The 20352-nt window shown below is 47.1% G+C and overlaps 1 protein-coding gene across 1 annotated transcript in view; it reads left to right on the top strand.

Moving 5' to 3' along the window:
• JAKMIP3 (Janus kinase and microtubule interacting protein 3) overlaps nt 1-20352 on the top strand; it is a 61657-nt gene that overhangs the window by 14801 nt on the left and 26504 nt on the right. Inside the window, exons 2-7 of the mRNA XM_007936789.2 lie at nt 5835-6332; nt 11092-11307; nt 12599-12718; nt 15509-15655; nt 16453-16584; nt 18703-18738. Of these exons, the coding sequence (XP_007934980.1) occupies nt 5835-6332; nt 11092-11307; nt 12599-12718; nt 15509-15655; nt 16453-16584; nt 18703-18738 (1149 nt within the window). The remainder of the gene's footprint in view (nt 1-5834; nt 6333-11091; nt 11308-12598; nt 12719-15508; nt 15656-16452; nt 16585-18702; nt 18739-20352) is intronic.

The following is a 20352-nucleotide window of genomic DNA, read 5'->3' as shown; positions in this document are numbered from 1 at the left end:
AGCCTCAAAACTCACGTCTACATGTCACCACAGTAGGACAAACCGACAGACAAGTTTGTCCTGCTGTTGGAGACCTCTCGTATCCCCCCCACCTGGGTCAATGTGGCTGACTGTTAGGGAACTCCATTGCCATCCCAGTGGGCCTGGAGTTGCCATTTCCAGCAGAGCTGAATCCCAGGGCTGAGGGGCCTCCACCCAGAATCTAGAGTGTAGACAATACTCAGAGTCTGCAGGGCAGGACCATTGTCTGGAGGGTCTCATATAAGATAGGATTACTTACAGGCTTTGAGAGCTAATGAAGATTTTCTGCTGAGTTCTTGACTTGCTTTATGCCCATTATTCCTCCAATTTCTCCCATTTGTATTGGGTATGTCTGTCTTATGGCTGTTCCCCCATTGTACTTTGGAAGCAGATAACTTGTATTCTAGATTCACAGGCTCACAGATGAAAAGGAATTTTGCCCCAGGATGTAATTTGGTTGTGGAATTGATTTAAGACTTTTGGGATGATATGATGGGGTGAAGGTGTTTTACATGTGACAAGGAAATGAATTTGGGGGAGGCTAAAGGGTGGAAGGAAGGAAGACTGGGCAATCTACTTTTGTAGAGATACTGCCTCAGAAACCCAAGGAGGGGTCACTACGAGACCAACTCAATGGCAGTGAGTTTGGTTTGGTTTTGGAAATTGTGGAATGTCATAGGTTGAATGTGTGTCAACTTGGCTGAACCATGATTCTCAGTTGTTTGGCAGTTATATGATGATGTAATTTGGCCAGTATGTAATGATGTCGTCATCGCCCATGATGTGATCTGATGTGATCAGTCAATCACTTGGAAGGGCATTAGGGTGGGATGTAAAACTTACTCAGGTTGCAGCTCTGATCCATTGTAAGGGGGGCTTCCCTGGGGTGTGGCCTGCATTACCTTTTATCTGACAAAAGGGATAAAAGGAGAGAGATGTGAACTGAGAAAGGACCACTTGACTACTACTGAGAAGAAAGAGCCAGGAGTGGAGTGCATCCTTTGGACCCAGGCTCCCTGTGCTGAGAACCTTCTAGACCCAGGAGAAGACTGATGCAAAGATGCATGGAGATCTCCAAGGGACACCATGCCTACGAATGTTGAACAGAGACAAGGCCCTTCCACCAGGGCTGACAGAGAACACCCTCCCCTAGAACTACTCTCCTGAATTTGGACTTCTAGCTCCTAAACTGTCAGAGAATAAATTTATATTGTGAAATTCTGTTTGCAGTATTTTTGTCATAGCAGCACTAGAGAGCTAAGACATGCACTCTTTGCCCTATTCTTTTTCTTTAAAGTTACTAGAATATGTTTTGATTTTGGTTGTTTTAGATCATAGTCTCAGGTACATAGTGGGTTCTTTCCACAAGTGTCTTAAATTTTTTTTCTTCATACTTTATGGAAGTTTTCTTGAATTGTAGTTTCAGAGTTTGTTATTTCTTTGTTTCAGTTTTCTTCTTCAAGGACTCCTATTATCCATATATTGGATTATCTTTGCCCATCTGCAATTTTTATCATTTTCTCCCCCGTTATTTTATCTATTTTCTCATTTTTTATATTTAGTTACCCTCATTTTTACCTTGTTTTTATCCTTTGTGTTCCTTTTATTTAACTATTAATTCCTGAAATAGTTTTTCGTTTATTTCTGATTTTTTCTTATGTCTTGGAATATTACTTATAAATATTTCTAATTCTTATTTATGTACTTATTATGTATTATATAATTTTCTCAATGTGTTTTAGTTACTTTTGGACTAGTTCATTATAGTTTTCATCTGTTTTAGTGTATGTCTTTCTGGTATGCTATCATCATCTTTAGGGATGTTTTTATGTTTTTTATTCTTATAGTAACTTGGATGGCATTTCATCTTAACATTGATTGTCCTGTTGTTTATTTTTGTTATTTTAATTTTCATGAACTTTTTCTGTAGAATGATAATTAGCATTTGTGTCATGTGATCACTTGCTGATTCCAGACAATGGGTTCTGTTGTTTGTCCCTGTAGCTCTCCAGATTTACACAGGTGGGCCCAGTAACTGTGAGCCAGGTGGTCATTTCCTCAGACATCTTCCAGGGATGGGAGAGGTAAAAGGACAAGTCTGAAAATGCACAAATGATCAACTTTAAGGGCTCAGCTTTCCACTTGCCACTTTGCTTGTTGTTCTCCTCATAGCCATGACAGGTGGATTTTTACCAGAGCTCCAAGAGCTCCTTTTTAAAGACTCCTGGACCTCAAAGGCAGAGTCGCTTTTCCTGGACAAAGGGGCCTGCGAGACAGGGCCACATACATCTGGCAACAGGTCAGGGCATTATCTTGGTGTTGACTTGCTCAGTGCTCCTGAGCACATCATTTTTGGTAGTTAATTATTTTTCTCATCTGTTTTTGTGTGCGTGTTTGTGGTCAGTGGGGTTGCAGGACCAGGAGCCCAGAATGAGAGGTGAGGGAGGAAAGGCAGTGAGAGTTCTGAACTCAGAGGTGAGTTCGGGGTCACCTCCTGATGTATTGGTACGCTTGCCTTCATACCTCCCAGGGCAAGTGTGGATTGCAGCCATTCTTTCATTCCACAAACACTTCTTGAGCCCTTGCTATGTGCCAGATTGTGGGCAGTGTGATGGTTTAGCCAAAGGCTCTGACAAAATTGTTTTAAACATCTAGAAGGATACAAAACATTCAGTGAAAAAATTTCAGTGTTTCCAAATATCTAGATTTTAGGGATCACTGAGGTAGACAGCTTAGCTGCTTAGGTTTGTTTCCCCATTTTAGCCAAGAATATCACAGGAGGTAAGCACAGCACCTGCATTGTTTGAGTGTGAAGGGGTGCCAGGGGCTGGCTGGAGGACCCCCAGCTAGAAATGCAGCACCTGTGGCCTGCTACCCACAGGGTGTGTCCAAGAGGAGGTTTTTTAAAAAACTTTTATTGTTGTGAAAACATACAGAACAAGACATTCATTAACAACAACTTCCACATTTACAGCTCAGGGACATTGATGACATTTTTCATTTTGTGCCACCATTATTGCTATCCTTTTCCAAAATATTCTACCACCATTACCATAAACTCAATGCCCCGCAAAAAAACAAACAAACAAAAAACTTCCCCTTTCCCCCTCCCTCCTATTCCTGGTAACCACTGATAGTCTTTGGTGTATATATACGTGTATGTGTGTGTGTGTGTGTGTGTGTGTATATATATATATATATATATATACACATACCTATAAAACTCACAGCCATCAAGTCAATTCTGACTCATAGTGACCTCTACTGGGTTTCCGAGGAGGTAAATCGTTACGGAAGTAGATTGCCCAGTCTTCCCTCCTAGGAGTGGATATATAACCTATCTAGGAATTTTCCCTCTCCTCCCCTCCTATTCCTGGTAACCAACAAAGAAAATTCCTTCCATATATAAACCTTTCCTTGACTTTTTACAGTAGTGGACTAATACAACATTTGTCCTTTTGTGATTGACTTATTTCATTCAACATAATGTCTTCCAAGTTCATCCATGTTATACAGTGTTTTGCAGATTCTATATTATTCTTTAGTGTTGCGTAGTATTCCATTGTGTGTATGTCCCGCAGTTTGGTTATCCATTTCTCCATTGGTGTGCACTTAGGTTGTTTGCATGTCTCTGCTATTGTGAATAATGCTGCAATGAACATAAACCAAAAAAAAAAAAAAAAACAAACAAACCTCACTGCCATCAAGTCAGTTCTGACTCACAGTGACCCCTTTGGTTTCCAAGGAGGTATCTCCATGGAAGTAGATGTAGATTGCCCAGTCTTCCTTCTGAGGAGTGAGTGGCTAGTGGGTTTGAACAGCCAGCCTTCTGGTTAGCAGTCAGATGCCTTAGCCGCTATGCCACCAGAGCTCCTGCGATGAACATGGGTGTGTTTAAATCTATTCATGTCCTGGCTCTCACTACTTTGGGATACGTACCTAGTAATGGGTTTGCTGGATCAAATGGTATTTCTAGTTCCAACTTTTTAAGGACTCATCATACCCCATACCAATTTCCACAATGGTTGTATCATTTTACAGTCCCACTAGCAGTGTATTCATAAAGTTTTCTTTGCTATTCATAAGAAAACCTTATGAATATACTGCTAAAAGAACTAACAGATCTGTCCTGGAGGAAGTGCAGCCAGAATGCTCCTTGGAAGCAAGAATGGCCAGACTTCATCTCACCTATTTTGGTCATGTTGTCAGAAGGGATCATTCCCTGGAGAAGGATGTCATGCTTGGTAGGGTGGAGGGTCGTCGAAAGAGGGGGAGGCCTTCAACGAGATGGATTGACATGGTGGCTGCGATGATGGGCTCAAGTATAGCAGGGATTGTGGGGCTGGCGTGGGATCGGGCAGTGTCGTTCTGCTGTGCATGGGGTCGCTATGAGTCGGAAACGACTCGACGGCACTTAACAACAACAACAAGCAGTGTATGAGAATTCCAATCGCTTCACATCCTCGCCAGCATTTGTTATTTTCTGTTTTGTTGAACTTTCCATTAATGCTGGGGTGAGATGGTATCGCATTGTTTTGATTTGCATCTCTGTAATGGCTAATATTCACGAACATTTCTTCATGTGTTTGTTGGCTGCCTGAATATCTTCTTTGGTAAAGTGTCTGTTCATGTCTTCTGCCCATTTATTAATTGGATATTTGTTGTTTTTGTTATGTGCTGTCCAGTCAGGCCTGATTCATAGCGACCCCTCCTTGGGTTTCGAAGGTATCACTACGGAAGTAGATTGCCCAACCTTTCTTCCGAGGAGTGGCTGGTGGGTTTGAACAATCAGCCTTCTGGTTTTTTTAATATTGAGGTGTAATTTTCTATAAATTTTAGAGATAAGTCCTTTGTCAGATATTTCATTGCTGAATATTTCCCCCCAGTCTTTGGGTTCTCTTTTCACTCTGTTGGAGAAGTCTTTTGATGGACATAGAATTTAATTTTTAGAGGATTCTAATCATATAGTTTATCTTCTGCTGTTTGTACATTTTGGATTATGCTTGATAGCCCATTTATGCCATAAATTAGGGCTTGTTAAGTTTGCCCCTATTTTTTTCTTTGATGAACTTTATAGATTTAGGTTTCACATTTAAGTATTTGATCCATCGGGAGTTAGTTTTTTTATGGTGTGAGGTATAGATCTTGTTTTGTTTTTCTCCAAATGGATATCCAGTTTTGCCGGCACCATTTGTTAAAAAAGACTCTCTTCCCCATTTAATGGATTTAGGTCCTTTGTCAAAGATCAGCTGACCATAGGTGAATGGATATATTCCAGGGTTCTCAATTCTGTTCCACTGGTCTGTGTGTCTGTCGTTATACCAATACCAGGCTGTTTGGACTACTGTGCCTGTATTGTAGGTTTTGAGATCTGGCAGTATGAGACCTCCTACTTTGTTCTTCTTCTTCAGTAGTGCTTTGCTTATCTGAGGTCTGTTTCCCAAGGGGAGTCTTTTCCACTCTTCTCCTTAGCAGCTTCATCCAAGAGGTAGTGGTTTTGCCCTTTTCTGCATGACTTACTCCTGCAAAACAGATTTCTGTGGGCCTGTGTGTGCACCATCTTAAGCCCCAGATTGACAGTGCTCCCACATCACACGTTCTCTGTGGAATACCCACAGGTGCGCAGGCATGTTCTCCACCAGTGAGCTTTGCTTGTAATTTTTAGTTGACGTTTTAAGGGAAATTCTCAAATGGAAGATAGCCCCATGATTTGCATTGCACCAAAGCAAAAACATCTTTCCAACTTGTAGATTCAGGTTTCTCCTGATGAGGTGACTGCCTGCCAAACACTGAACATCTTTCTGTTGTTCCAGGTCAGCCGGGTAGAGCGGGAGAAGAACCAGGAGCTCCGGCAGGTGCGGGAGCACGAGCAGCACAAGAACGCCGTTCTGGTCACAGAGCTGAAAACCAAGTTGCACGAAGAGAAGATGAAGGAGCTCCAGGCTGTGCGGGAGGCGCTGCTGCGGCAGCATGAGGCCGAGCTGCTGCGGGTAATCAAGATCAAGGACAATGAAAACCAGCGGCTGCAGGCCCTGCTCAATGCCCTGCGTGATGGTGCACCCGACAAGGTCAAGACTGTGCTCATCTCCGAAGCAAAGGAGGAGGCTAAGAAGGGCTTTGAGGTGGAGAAGGTAAAAATGCAGCAGGAGATCTCTGAGCTCAAGGGTGCCAAGAAGCAGGTGGAGGAGGCGCTGACGATCGTCATCCAGGCGGACAAGATCAAGGCGGCTGAGATTCGGAGTGTGTACCACCTGCACCAGGAGGAGATCACCAGGATCAAGAAGGAGTGTGAGCGTGAGATCCGCAGGCTGGTATGTGGGCACTGGGCACAGTTGGGCAGTGTGGGCCAGGTGGATATCCCTCTGGCTTCCCCCTTGGTCTGTGTTCTCAGCACAACACATTGTACATAATCACTGTAGGTCGTATCTAGAGACACAAGACTATTAAAAGCAGAAGGATCCAGTTCAGAACAGGTAACAGTCAGATGCTCACAGGCAGAAGAAACCAACCCCATGCTCCCACTCTTCCAACCCCACTTCTCCTCATTTCTAGTTTGGGCTGGAGTCCCTGGGTGGCACAAATAGTGAGTTGCTCAGCTGCTAATTCAAAGGTTGGCAGTTCAAGTCCATCCAGAAGTGTGTAAGAAGAAAGGCTTGGCAATCTTCTTCTGAAAATAAGCCCTGGAAAATTCTATGGACTCATTGTTCTTCTCTGACACACAGGGCTACCATGAGTCGGAGTCAACTCCATGGCAGCTGTTTGTTTTTCAGTTCCTAGTTTGAACTAGAACAAGAAATCTAAAAGTTAAGTTTCCCAAAAAGTGTTTATGAAAGACTTCCCCCTTCTTAGAGTCCCAGTTTAGATTTTAAAGCCAATCAGGGTTTAATGTTTTGATGATATGAGTCACACACTTCATAAATAAAGGGTTTCATGGAACCTGCTGAACTCTCTGGATCTGGAAAGTGGAGGCTGTCCAGCTCCAATCTGCTCTAAGCTGCTAGTGGAAAACTTAAACTTAATGCCTCTGCTTAAAAAAATCATTGTCCACCACCATTGGATAGTGTTTTGAGTGTTATATCTAAAAGTTCCTTGCCTAGCTAATTCCATGAAGATTTTCTCCTATGTTTTCCTTGAGAAATTTTATCATTTTAGCTCTTGTATTTATGTCTATGGCTCATTTTGAAATAATTTTTGTGTGTGGTGTGAGGTAAGGATCTAAATTAATCTTTCTTGCCCAACACCATTTATTGAAAAGACCGTCCTTTCCCCCATTGAATTACCTTGGTGCCTTTGTCAGAAGTCAACTGACCATGAATATAAGGGCTTACCTCTGACCTCTTATTCTGTTCCACTGCTCTGATGTCTGTCCTTACACACCATCACGCTGTCCTAATTGATCAATGTGTCTATCATTATACCCCACCTCACTGTCACAATCCATCAGATGTCCATCCTAACACCCACAAAGCTGTCCTGATCCATCAGTGTGTCCATCCTTATACCTCACAAGGCTGTGTCAATCTTTATGTCTGTCCTTATACCCCACCACACTGTCCTGATCCATTGGTATGTCAGTTCCGACACCCACCACACTGTCCTGATCCATTACTATGTCCGTCCCAAGACCCACCATGCTATCCCGATCAATCAGTATGTTTGTCCTGACACCCACCACACTGTCCTGGTCAATCAGTATGTCTGTCTTTACACCCCACCATGCTATCCCAGTCCATCAGTATGTCCATCCTGACACACCAGCATGCTGTCCCAATCAATTAGTGTGTCTGTCCTGACATCCACTGCACCGTCCCAGTCTGTTGGTATGTCTGTCCCAACACCCCACCAGCTGTCCCGATTATTGTGCATCTCACTCAGCACCTGCAGGCACCACCATGGACTGGGGCTTGCTCCCAGAACTGAGTAGGGCAGGGAGATACTATCCACAGAGTCCCCTTCCTGAAGAGGGAGGCAGACCTCACCCAACACACAGGCATGAGGCAGCCTATTGGAACTAGTCTGGGTGGTAAGGGGAGCAAAGCTGGAGACTGCAAATTTCAGTCAGTGACCAGGGAGGAAATGAAGACAGTGTCCAACCTGGGACCTGAGGCATGAGGAGGGTCTGGCCATGAAAAGAGCTAGCAGGGAGTTCTCAAATTGGGGGAGCAGAGGAATAGAAGTGGGGCCGAGTTGGGGTGAGCAGGCAGTGGGTGGGGCCGGGGAGCCAGCAGGATTGTGACTGTGTGTGCAGGAGATATACACACCAGATCGTTCACCAATCCAAAGGTTTCTGCATGTAACATTCAGTGCCGTGGATTGCGTTCTTCACATTGCACAGTCATCATCACTACCCTTTCCCAAACTGCTCCACCACTAGAGGTTTTGGATCTTGCTCTAAGTGGAAGGTCTTCAGTCATGGGGTGATGAAACATGGTTGATGCTTTGAAGGATCATGGCTGGTTGGGAGGGGACCAGATTGGAGCAGGCATGGGGTGGCCACAGGGGCCTTTTGGATTTCTAGTGTGTGCATGTGAAAGTGTGAATGTGCAGTCCAGGCCATAGGAGGTGGCAGCAGGATGACCAGCTCCTCCCAGTCACTTGAATGCCCCCAGCCTCTGCACTGAAAGTCCTGAGTAATGCCTTGGGTGTAGTGCTGGTCCAGGGCTCTCTTACACTGCCCTCTAGGACCTCCAGCCCCAGGAGGAAGGGGGCTGTGGCCTAGGGGAACTTGGGCCTCCAGCTGGGGCATCAGACACCTGGGCTGCTGTCCCACCTTCAGAGGTCCCCTTTTCAGGAAGACAGAGACACCCAGGGCTCTGCATTTACATATGTGTCGGGGGTCGGGGTGTCTAGCTCCTGCTCTTGCCCTTGGCTTCTGCAGGCCTGATGGGCATGTTGACAGCCTTCTGTTATCCAAACTCAAACGTGGGGTGCCCGAGTTGTAACAGCCCACTGCGCACAAAGTGGGGGCCCCACACCATGACTGGAGTCCTCCTAACCTAGCTTGCATGCACCCCACAGCCAGTCCCTCCCTGTTTAAAGTCATGATTGGGGAGGTACAGTCAGTGCACTTGACTGGGAGTCTTGGCATTTCTGGCATAATAGAGATGCTGGGAGGGGTCCCACCCTGGGAAGACCCCCTTGGGCACCTTCTAAGGACTTAGAGTGAATTTCCATCTTGTAAACAGTCAAACCCTGTCCTTGGAGAGAGCAGTTCCCCGGCATTTCTCTGGAGCAGATCATGATGTTCTGCCAGAGGCTCAGAGGCTGTATGTGCATGGAGGGGTGTGTGAGGAGAGGTCCCACCCTGGAGGACCCTGTTGGAGGCATCTTCTAGGGATTTAGAGGGAGCTTCCATCTTGTAAACAGTCAAACCCTGTCCTTGGAGAGAGCAGCTCCCCGGCATCTCTCTGGGGCAGATCATGATGTTCTGCCAGAGGCCCAGAGGCCGTGTGTGCACGGAGGCGTGTGTGAGGAGGAGGCCACTTCTTGTCCATACCCACTGCTCCAGCACCGACTTACATGGGATCTTTGCATAGAGACCCTCGTTTTCTTGTTTCCTGATGAAAGAAGAAATAATATTTCTAAAGTGTATGTGAAAGTGTGTGCCAGACTGCTGAATATAGCTACTACCAGTGTGACTGTATTTTCTGGCCTCTCTATTCCTAGTCGAGGGCTGTGTTGCCTTGTTCAGCATTTCTGCTCCAGTAAATGGGAATTTAGCAATTAAGGATTTCTTTTATTCTGCTCATTCATTGCTTGCCCATGAATTCTGTGATTGCAGCTAATTAGATTTCCATCTTTGTTTCCAAGCTCACTTCAGACAGCTAATTTATTAGCGTATTTTAATCAGAAACAGCTTATTTTAAAGCAGAAAAATATTCTCTTCACTCTGTTGTTTGAAAGTATGTTTTTAAACTGAGTTCCTTATCCCTGAACATGCATTTTTCTCTTTGTGAACCAGGCCAATTTGTAAGGAAGCCCCAAGGTCAGGGTCTGTCTCTTTGAAGAATAGGGAGCAGTTGGGTTTGGCATGTCTTTCCCTTCCAAGCTCGACAGCCTGGCCTCTGAGAGATGAGGTTCACAGGCAGGGGCAGCTGCATCTGGAGAGGCTTCTTGTAACTGGTAGTAAGTTGAGGACAAAGAGCTTTAGGGAGGATGGGGAGGGCTGTAGATTTGATAGGTGGGTCACACTCCTGCCATCCCCTCCAGAGCCTGCTTGTCAGGGGTGCGTGCATCCCACACCAAATCCTCAGCTATCAATAATACATCATTGCAGCTCCCATCCCCACATCAGCACAGGGAGACAGGAGAGCATGATAGGATGTGAGGCACAGGATGAGAGGCAAGGTAAGGTGAGGGTGTGGTAATGTGAGGGGTGTGGAAAGGTGAGGGGTGTGGAAAGTTAAGGGATGTGGTAAGGTAAGGGTGTGACAAGGGGAGGAGTGTGGTAAGGTGTGGGGTGGGGAAAGGCGAAGGGTGTGGTAAGGTGTGAGGGATGTGATATGGTGAGGGCATGGTAAGGTGAGGGCACATAGAATTAAGCCATGGAGGAAGGAGGCACATGGCAGATATGTGCTCAGTCCTCTTGGACCCACCCCAGTCCAGCTGCTCCTGGGCTGTAGATATATCCAAAGCCAGGAGAAAGGAGGTGCTCTAATGCCCAGACTTCTACTTTCCACACCCACTCAGCCAGTTTACAGCATACTGACTAGTGTGGCACCTCAGTAAATTAGACAAGGCCTCCCCAAGGCCAACTAGGAGCCTGCAGGACCACCAGGAGGGATGGTCCTGCCAGGCAGCCTAGAGGGGCTTCCTGGGCACAGGGCCTGCCAGGAAAGTGGCTTCAGCTGGCACCCAGTGGGTCTGAGCAGACTCTGCCAAGGTGGCAGGTGAGAGTCCTGCTGTCATCAGCCATTGTTCTGGCCCTGGGCCAGCCTGGTGGATTCACTGTTCTTCTGGTCTCAAGTCCCAGATGCTGTAAGGCTACCCTAAGGACCTTTTATATTTGTGCCTGTTTCCATGGTAACTCTGTACCCTACCTTCGGTGATTGTGCTCTGTTCTCCTTGTAGATGGAGGAGATAAAATTTAAAGACAGAGCAGTCTTCGTGCTGGAGAGAGAGTTAGGGGTGCAAGCCGGGCATGCTCAGAAACTGCAGCGGCAGAAAGAGGCTCTAGATGAGCAGCTGTCCCAGGCCAGAGAGGCCGACCGGCACCTGGGCAGCCCCAGACGAGACCTTCCTTATGCAAGCGGTGCAGGAGATGCCTCAGACCACTCAGGAAGCCCTGTAAGCACCGCCCCACTCTCTCTGCCACCAGAGAGCACAGGCAGTTCCCAGGAGCCCGGGGTCAGGTTGAGCAAGCCCCTCCTGCCTGTCTGCAGCCAACTGGCTGGGCCCTTCAACTCTTCTGGCTAAAGGGCTAATAGAATCCCATTTTCTCCCTTACTCATTAGCATAGTGTGAGCCTGGGCCTCCACGTGACCCCCTTCCAGTGGCCCTGGGACTGTGCCTCCTACTGGGCACCTGAGCCAGCTGCTAGCAGCCCGTGAGGCTTGCCAGTGCTGCCAGGAGAGGAGGCTTTCTGAGCACCTGCTGCTTCCATCCCATGCACCCAGAAGGCATTTCTGGCTTTCATCATGTGCAGTGGCTCCTGGCCCGTATGTCCTGTCACCCTCCCACTAGCTTTCTGTGTGACCATGCCACTGTTTTACTCCTTCTGGGGTGGGCAATGACACCAGCGACCCCCTCCCCCCAGTGCATGTGGCTGTGACATCATCCATCTTCTCATTGCTGGTCCTCATTCAGGCTCCTTCTGCAGTGGTTCTGGAATATTCTGGGAGAAAATCTAAATTTTGTGGGCCCTCAGTGTGGGTCCTTGGTTCCTTGGTTCTGAGCCTCTCCTGCACCCATTGAATGAGGGACTAGAGCCGTGTCCAGTCCCTCAGATCTATGTCTGTCTGCCAGTGCATGAGGCTGTGTCTGGGCAAGGCCAGCCCAAGGACATGATGAGTCAGGGGTAGAACATGATATTCTGTAATCTTATGGAGCTTCCATGGGCTTAAATGCACTGCCCCATCTCCTGCTCTGGTACCTGGTTGACCACTGTGGTAACCCCAGAGGGACTCTGAAATTGGACAAATGTGTTTGCACTGGTTCCTGCGTGAACTGCCATTGATTCCCAAAGTGACATTTTAGAAGTCCACTTGAGGTCACACTTTTGGGGAAGCAGCTTCTGAGTGTCTGTATGACACTATCTCTTCCTATGCTCATATTAACACCTGAGAGTAATTCTGCTGGAACACAGGGCAGGCCCTTCCTGAACCGCCAAAGACACAGAATCAGTTCTAGAGCTTTCTCGGTGCCATGGTCACTGGGGAGTCTGCATTGCACATACCTGCCTTCCACATCCGCATCCTTCTAGACATTTCCACTCCTCTCAGCTTCTGTCCCATCACAGTTTGCTGCTTGTGACCGTTGTGCTGGGTGTGGGGTGCGGGAGTGTGAGGCAGGGGCTCCTGTCCACATGTGCTGGGCAGTGTGTTTGTGGACAGGTATTTGCAGTTGATTGTTGTTTCAGGAACAGCAGTTGGATGAAAAGGATGCCCGTCGCTTCCAATTGAAAATTGCTGAGCTGAGTGCCATCATCCGGAAGCTGGAAGACCGCAATGCCCTGCTGTCGGAGGAGAGGAATGAGCTGGTGAGCACAGGGGCTGGGGCTCCTGTGGAAGGGAAGCCACAGAGGGGCTGGGGGGGGTCTCCCTGTGGAGGAACAAGTGACGGAGTGAGTGACAGGGCGGGGCTCCTGTGGAAGGGTAACTGCACGGAGGCTGGTGGGTCTCCCTATGGAAGACCTAGATGGTGAGTGACAGGGGTGGGGGCTCATGTAGAGGGGCGGCCACACAGGGGTGGTAGGTCTCCCCATGGAGGAACAAGTGATGGGGTGAGTGATGGAGGTGGGAACTCCTTTGGAGGAGGGCTAGGGGGTCCTCCTACCCTCCCCTTACTCCTACAGAACTCTTGTAGCTACAAAGGCCCTGCAGTGCCTCAGTGTCAGAAAGCCCCTAGATGTTGGTTGCCCTACAGCAGGGGGGGAGGGCTAGTGGAAAGTGGTGATCTGGGCAGGCAAGGGTTGGGGTGTGCCTGCTGTCAGCTGAGCACTGTTCCCCATACTGGAGACTGGTCAGAGGGTGGGGGATGGCCAGTGCCAGAGCCCTAGGGACAGGTTTGAGGACTGAAGCATTGGCCTTCTCGGGTAGCCCCTCTCTCAGTGGCTGTGGGCCGTGAGGTGTTGGGCTGAGGGGTGTCTGGGGACTGGGAAGGGCTTTGGCCTGTGACCACCCCCACACTTTGTCCAGATGATTGGCAGGGGGGCAGTCTCTAAAATTCAAAAGTACAGAGTGAAAAGATTAATGGGTGCCAGGGTAGAGGGAGGGATGAATAAGTGGAGCCCAGGCATTTTTAGTGAAGCTATTCTGTATGACATGTGGTGGGCACATAGGGCTGTACAACACAGACGTGATCCGTCTGATGATCTGAGAGCTCGAGTTATAGCAGTGTATGAGCACTGCCTTGTCTGCCAGAACAGACGGACCACAAGAAAGCCTGAGTTATGACAGTGTATCGTACTGCTTCGTTACTGTAACAGATGGGTCACAGGAAGGGCCTGAGTTATGACAGTGTATCATACTGCCTCATCCACCGTAACAGATGGACCACAGGAACGCCTGAGTTATAACAGCGTATGAGCACTGCCTCATCCACCATAACAGATGGACCACAGGAAGGCCTGAGTTATAACAGCGTATGAGCACTGCCTCATCCACCATAACAGATGGACCACAGGAAGGCCTGAGTTATAACAGCGTATGAGCACTGCCTTGTCACTGTAACAGATGGACCACAGGAAGGCTGGAGTTCTAACAGTGTATGAGCACTGCCTCATCCACTATAACAGATGGGCCATAGGAAGGCCCGAGGTATAACAGTGTATCATATGGCCTCATCCACTGTTAACAGATGGACCACAGGAAGGGCCTGAGTTATAACAGTGTGTGAGCACTGCCTTGTCACTATAACAGATGGACCACAGGAAGGCTGGAGTTATAACAGCGTATGAGCATTGCCTTGTCACTGTAACCGATGGACCACAGGAAGGCCCGAGTTATAACAGTGTATGAGCACTGCCTTGTCACTATAATAGATGGACCACAGGAAGGCCTGAGTTATAACAGTGTGTGAGCACTGCCTTGTCACTGTAACAGATGGACCACAGGAAGGCTCGAGTTATAGTAATGTATGAGCACTGCCTCATCCACTGTAGCAGAGAGACCACAGGAAGGCTCAAGTCATAACAATGTATCATACTGCCTTATCTATTATAACAGATGGCTCACAGGAAAACACAAGTTATAGCAATGTATTGATACTGCCTCATCCAATGTAACAGATGGACCACAGGAAGGCTTGTGTTAGTGAAAGAAGAAACAGCTAGTAGACAAGAGGGTCCTTGGGCATTCTACTTTCTGATTCAGAAAAAGTCTATTTTAAAAAGTTAGCTGAGGCTCCTCTGGGCTTAGAGTGGCTCAGCTTTGAAAAAGTGCCATACTCAACAAGGCCCCTTTTATCATCAAACTACATTCTTGAAACAGGTGCATTTTATGAAATGCAAATTATACCTCAAGTGAGAAGAGTGCTGTTGCATTATGGAGATTTCAGTGAATGTCAGAAAACAAAAAGTGTATGAATTGTTGAATAAACCACCAATTTGCTCTATGAACTTTCATGCAGTCACAATAAAAAGAAAAGCGCTTGGCTCAAAGTTTAGTAATAAGTCATGGGCATTATCTGGATACATTCAAGCAAAAAACACTGTTGTGTGAACTCTACACATCAGGGGCCAGAAAACTTTTCTGTAAAGGACTAAACACTAAATATTTGCAGGACACAGGGTTTCTGAAGCAACTGTCCAGCTCTGTGGTGCAGTATGAAAGCAGCCATAGGCAGTATAGATCAAAGTGTCTGTGTCCTAATAAAACTTTATTCACAACAATGGGTGGAGGGACAAATTTGTCTGTCAGGCTTTGGTTGGCTGAGTCCTGTTCTGTGTTGTTGGGGCAAAAGTGTCCTCCGTTCTGCATGTCAGCTGAGATGTGGGCAATGGGATACCCACAGTGTCCTGGGAAGCCACATGGGTGGGCCTCAGCAGTAAGTCTCCTGCAGCTCTTATTCCAAAACGGAGCTCTGAGCTCAGAATGCATCCCTGACTTGATCCTCATCTGTGCTGTGACACAGAGCCTGTCATCTGGCCCCACTGTGCCAGGTGTTGGGTGGGCCAAGGAGCAGCAACTAGCCTGGCATCACACAACCACGTGAACAGAACTCTCCAGAGAGCTGGTCAGTAACCCTGTCATGATGGCCTGAGTTTGTACTGGTCAACATGCAGACTTGGCATAGACAACCGTGTTGTACAACTGATTCTGTCTTTTAGTTAAAGCGTCTAAGAGAGGCTGAGAGCCAGTACAAGCCACTGCTGGACAAAAACAAACGCCTCAGCAGGAAAAACGAAGACCTGTCACACACCTTACGTCGGATAGAAAACAAGTTAAAATTTGTCACCCAGGAGAACATAGAAATGGTAAGGGGCCTGGTGCCAACACTCTCACCCCTTCTTACACTCCAGGTATGATAGCAACATGCAGTCCCTAGGCCAGGCTTTATGGCTTGGCCTCTAGGAAGGAGCTGGCGCCAGCCTGCTTGTTAGAAGAGGATAGCTTAGCTAAGGCTCCTGGTCATCTAAGGAGGGTACAATAGGTGGCAGCTACAAGCAGAGATGAGCTAGGAGGCCTGGACAGTGATTGCCCAACTCTGAAAATCTCAGCCAGCAGTCGTCCAAGGTGCCCTGCAATGCTGGCTGGGGTGTAGGCACAAGCACAGGATGGGGCCGTCCCTGCCCTCTCAAGTGGTGTGCCCTGTTGTGGCAAGTGGGGTTGAGAATCTCGATTGTTCCTTCTGGCCAAAGAGTCATCAGCATGGTGTGGGGCCCTGGAGCCAGGGTATACTAACCCCTCCCTGTAGAAGTCCCCTTCTTTTCACACTCTGTAACAGTCTGGCAGAGTGTGGCATGCACAGACAGTACCTGTAGCTACATCCTCAGGGGCACAGCACTGTCTTTTCTGGCCACACCTGTTGACTGGCTGCTTCCTATGACATGCCTGGCACAGGGCCACTCTCTGAGCCCACTCCCCTTGCTGCAGGGATAGCCAAGACAAGGTGTCATTACCATGGGCTTGGCAGGGCAGTGGGCTGCTCCAGGCCTGAGCAGAGAAGCCTCTTGGCCTTCAGCCTACAGGTGGGCAGCTAGCCAGATGCACATTGAGCAAGAAACCCTCCAGTCAGCCTGCCACCTGTAAGATGACCTGGTTCACTTTTCAGAGACAGAGAGCTGGGATTATCAGGAGACCAAGTTCCCTAAATGACCTTGACCAAAGTCAAGATGAAAGAGAAGTGGACTTCTTGAAGATTCAGATTCTTGAGCAGCAGAACCTCATAGACGAGCTTTCCAAGGTAACCAGACCCCTTTCCTTACCTACCCTGCTCCCCACTGCCCTGCCAAGCTTGCCCCTATAGCCCCTTGCCCTCTGGTCTGGTTCGTGGGTGCCCAGGCATGGATGAGAGAGGGAGGATAGTGAGGAACTTCAAGGGGTCATCTTGGACAGGCTGTGTATACTCACTACCATCACTGGTATTCTCTAGTGGCCTTCTACCTAAACCCTCTGCTCTAGGAACTATGAAACTTGCCCCTTCCTTATCACTTAGGGCTCAAGATCAGTAGTACTGCTTGTTTTGCTCTCCTGTGGCTGCCTTAAGAACCACATATGGGGAGGGTTATACAAACAGAAATCTGGGTGTTGGCAGAGCCACACTCTCTCTGGGGACTTAGGTGTTGGCAGGCCACACTCCCTCTGGGGCCCTGGGCAGGGTCCTCCCTTTGCTTCTTCTGGCTGCTGCCAGTGCACCACTCTTCGTATGGGCCTTCTCCCTCTGCCTCTCCTCTCCGTGTTCCTTACAAGGACTTGTCTTTGGATGTGCAGTCTGTCAGAACAGTCCAGAGGACTTGTCTTTGGACCCAGGAGAGCCCAGAGGACTTGTTGTTGGACCTATGGGCCATCAGGACAGGCCAGAGGAGTTGCTGTTGGATGTACAGTCCACCAGGACAGCCCAGAGGACTTGTCATTGGGCATACAGTCTGCCAGGATAGTCCAGAATAATCTTGTCTCAAGATCCTTCACTTACTTCCGTCTGCAAAGATCTTTTCCCCACATAATAATGTCATACGTGTAGTTTGTAGGGCCTTGGGCATGGCCATGTCTTTTTTGGGGCCACCATTCAGCTCTGTACACTGCCTTACCCCTGTACCCTCAGCCCGCAGCACAGAGTGACCAGTGGTCTTTGGTTAAATGACCAAATTGATCAAATGATCCTAATTTGAGTGTCTGGTCCACTTCCCATTGGAACCCTGAGTGACACTTCGGCAGATCGAATCTCCCAGGATAGGGTTGCCTCAGTATTCTGTACCTCTGTACATGCAGCAAGGCTGCAGAAAGGACAGCATGGTCCCTTCCTACTGGAGTGTCACCCATGGTCCTGGTAAGTCAGCATTCAGAACCACCAGGAGAGGAGGGACAGATGCCTTGTCCTCAGGGGCCCTGTAACAGAGCCTCACCCACGCAGCTTTCCCTGATGAAATCCAAGAGCTGACGTCTTGTCCAACTGCATAGTGATTGTCAGTCTTGGGAATAACAAAGAGTGACTCAATGACCCTGAGACCAGAACTCGATGGTGCTACCACTGCTGACTGCTCTGAAAGGGATCATAATAGGAGGGCCCAGATGGGGGCGGAGGATGGAAATGTGGAACTAAAACTCATAAACAACAAAAGACCAGGTTACTGGTCTGATAGACACTGGTGGAACCCCCAGCCTGTGGCCCTTAGACACCCTTCAAGCCTGGGACTGAACTCACCCCCATGGCTGAACTTTCAGCCAAAGGATAGACATGCCTATAAGGTGAACAATAACCCCAAGGTGGTATGCACTCCTTAGAACAATCAACTGTATGAGATCAGAAAGGCAGCATTTGCCCAGGGATAAAGCTCAGAAGGCAGGAAAGGATAGGAAAGAAGAATGAAGGGAAGTGGTAAACAGAGGCAGGAAGTGGGAAGAGTGCTGTGACATGGAGACTGCAATCAATTTGCAAAACAAAATGTGTATGAATGGTTGAATGGAAAACCAATTTACTCTGTCAACTTTCACCCAAGTCACAATAGAAAGTTTCGAAAGAAGAAGAAGAAGGATTTATGAGAACAATAGGACAAGGAAGGAACCTTGGTCAATTACATATGCATGTTATTTTCATATCTGAGACCTTGCTCTCTGCTATCCAGCGAGTGGTAGCTGAGCCACCCAGAGCAGGAGCGTGAGTCTCCGCCAGCTCTGGGGGGCCAGTCGAGTGGCGGAAGGCCTATCAGCGCAGAGTGGGACACCTGTCTCGGGACAGTGCCAGCCTGGAGGAGGGTATATAGTTACAAAGTACATATGGTGGGATGCCTGGTCTAGGGATGTGCAGTCACTGGAACTGGAATCTGCATTACAAGTGCTATAACATAGTCTTTTCTTTTTCTAGACCCTGGAAACTGCCGGCTATGTGAAGAGTGTGTTAGTAAGTACCCATCATTATCCTATTTGAAGAGTGTGTTAGTAAGTACCCATTGTTATCCTATATGAAGAACGTGTTAATAAGTACCCATCGTTATCCTATGTGAAGAACGTGTTAGTAAGTACCCATCGTTATCCTGTGTGAACAGAGTGTTTAGTAAGTACCCATCATTATCCTGTGTGAAGAGTGTGTTAATAAGTACCCATCATTATGCTATGTGAAGAGAGTGGTAGTTAGTAAGTACCCATCATTATCCTGTGTGAAGAGTGTGCTGTAAGTACCCAATATTATCCTATGTGAAGAGCATGTTAGTAAGTACCCATCATTATCCTGTGTGAAGAGTGTGTTAGTAAGTACCCATCATTATCCTGTGTGAAGAGTGTGTTAGTAAGTACCCATCATTATCCTATGTGAAGAGAGTGGTAGTTAGTAAGTACCCATCATTATCCTGTGTGAAGAGTGTGTTGTAAGTACCCTATATTATCCTATGTGAAAAGCATGTTAGTAAGTACCCATCATTAGCCTGTGTGAAGAGTGTGTTAGTAAGTACCCATCATTATCCTGTGTGAAGAGGGTGTTAGTAAGTACCCATCATTATCCTATGTGAAGAGTGTGTTAGTAAGTACCCATCGTTATCCTGTATGAAGAGGATGTTAATAAGTAATAGTAGCATAGTGGCTAGGGCACTTGACAGCTAACCAGAAGGCTGATGGTTCAAACCCACCAGCCACTCCTCAGAAAGAAGATGGGGCAATCTACTTCCATAGTGATACTGCCTCAGAAACCCAAGGAGGGGTCGTTATGAGTTGGGTCCGACTTGATTGCACATAACAACAACAAATGTGAAGAGTGTGTTAGTAAGTACCCATTGTTATCCTATGTGAAGAGCATGCTAGTAAGTACCCATGGTTATCCTATGTGAAGAGCATGTTAGTAATCGTTATCCTATGTGAAGAGGGTGTTAGTAAGTACCCATCATTATCTTATGTGAAGAGGGTGTTAGTAAGTATTCATCATTGTTATCCTATGTGAAGAGCATGCTAGTAAGTAAATGTTATCCTATGTGAAGAGTGTGTTAGTAAGCACCCATCATTATCTTATGTGAAGAGCGTGTTAGTAAGTATTCATTATCCTATGTTTAGAGCATGTTAGTAAGTAAAAATTATCCTATGTAAAGAGCATGTTAGTAAGTAATCATTATCCTATTGAAGAGCATGTTAGTAAGTACCCATCATCGTTATCCTATGTGAAGAGCATGCTAGTAAGTAAATGTTATCCTTTGTGAAGAGCGTGTTAGTAAGTACCCGTGGTTACACTATGTGAAGAGTGTGTTAGTAATCATTATGCTATGTGAAAAGAGTGTTAGTAAGTAACCATCATCATTATCCTATGTAAAGAGCATGTTAGTAAGTAAACGTTATCCTATGTGAAGAGCGTGTTAGTAAATACCCATCGTTATCTAATGTGAAGAGAGTGTTATTAAGTACCCATCGTTATCCTGTGTGAAGAGTGTGTTAGTAAGTAATCATTATCATATGTGAAGAGTGCATTAGTAAGTATCTATTTTTATCCAATGTGAAGAGCATGTTAGTAAGTAATCGTTATCTGTGTGAAGAG

This window comes from Orycteropus afer, unplaced genomic scaffold (genome assembly GCF_000298275.1).
Source record: "Orycteropus afer afer isolate SDZICR_OR568_19922 unplaced genomic scaffold, OryAfe1.0 scaffold00038, whole genome shotgun sequence".
Lineage (NCBI taxonomy): Eukaryota > Metazoa > Chordata > Mammalia > Tubulidentata > Orycteropodidae > Orycteropus > Orycteropus afer.
This window is presented reverse-complemented; position numbering and strand designations above follow the sequence as displayed.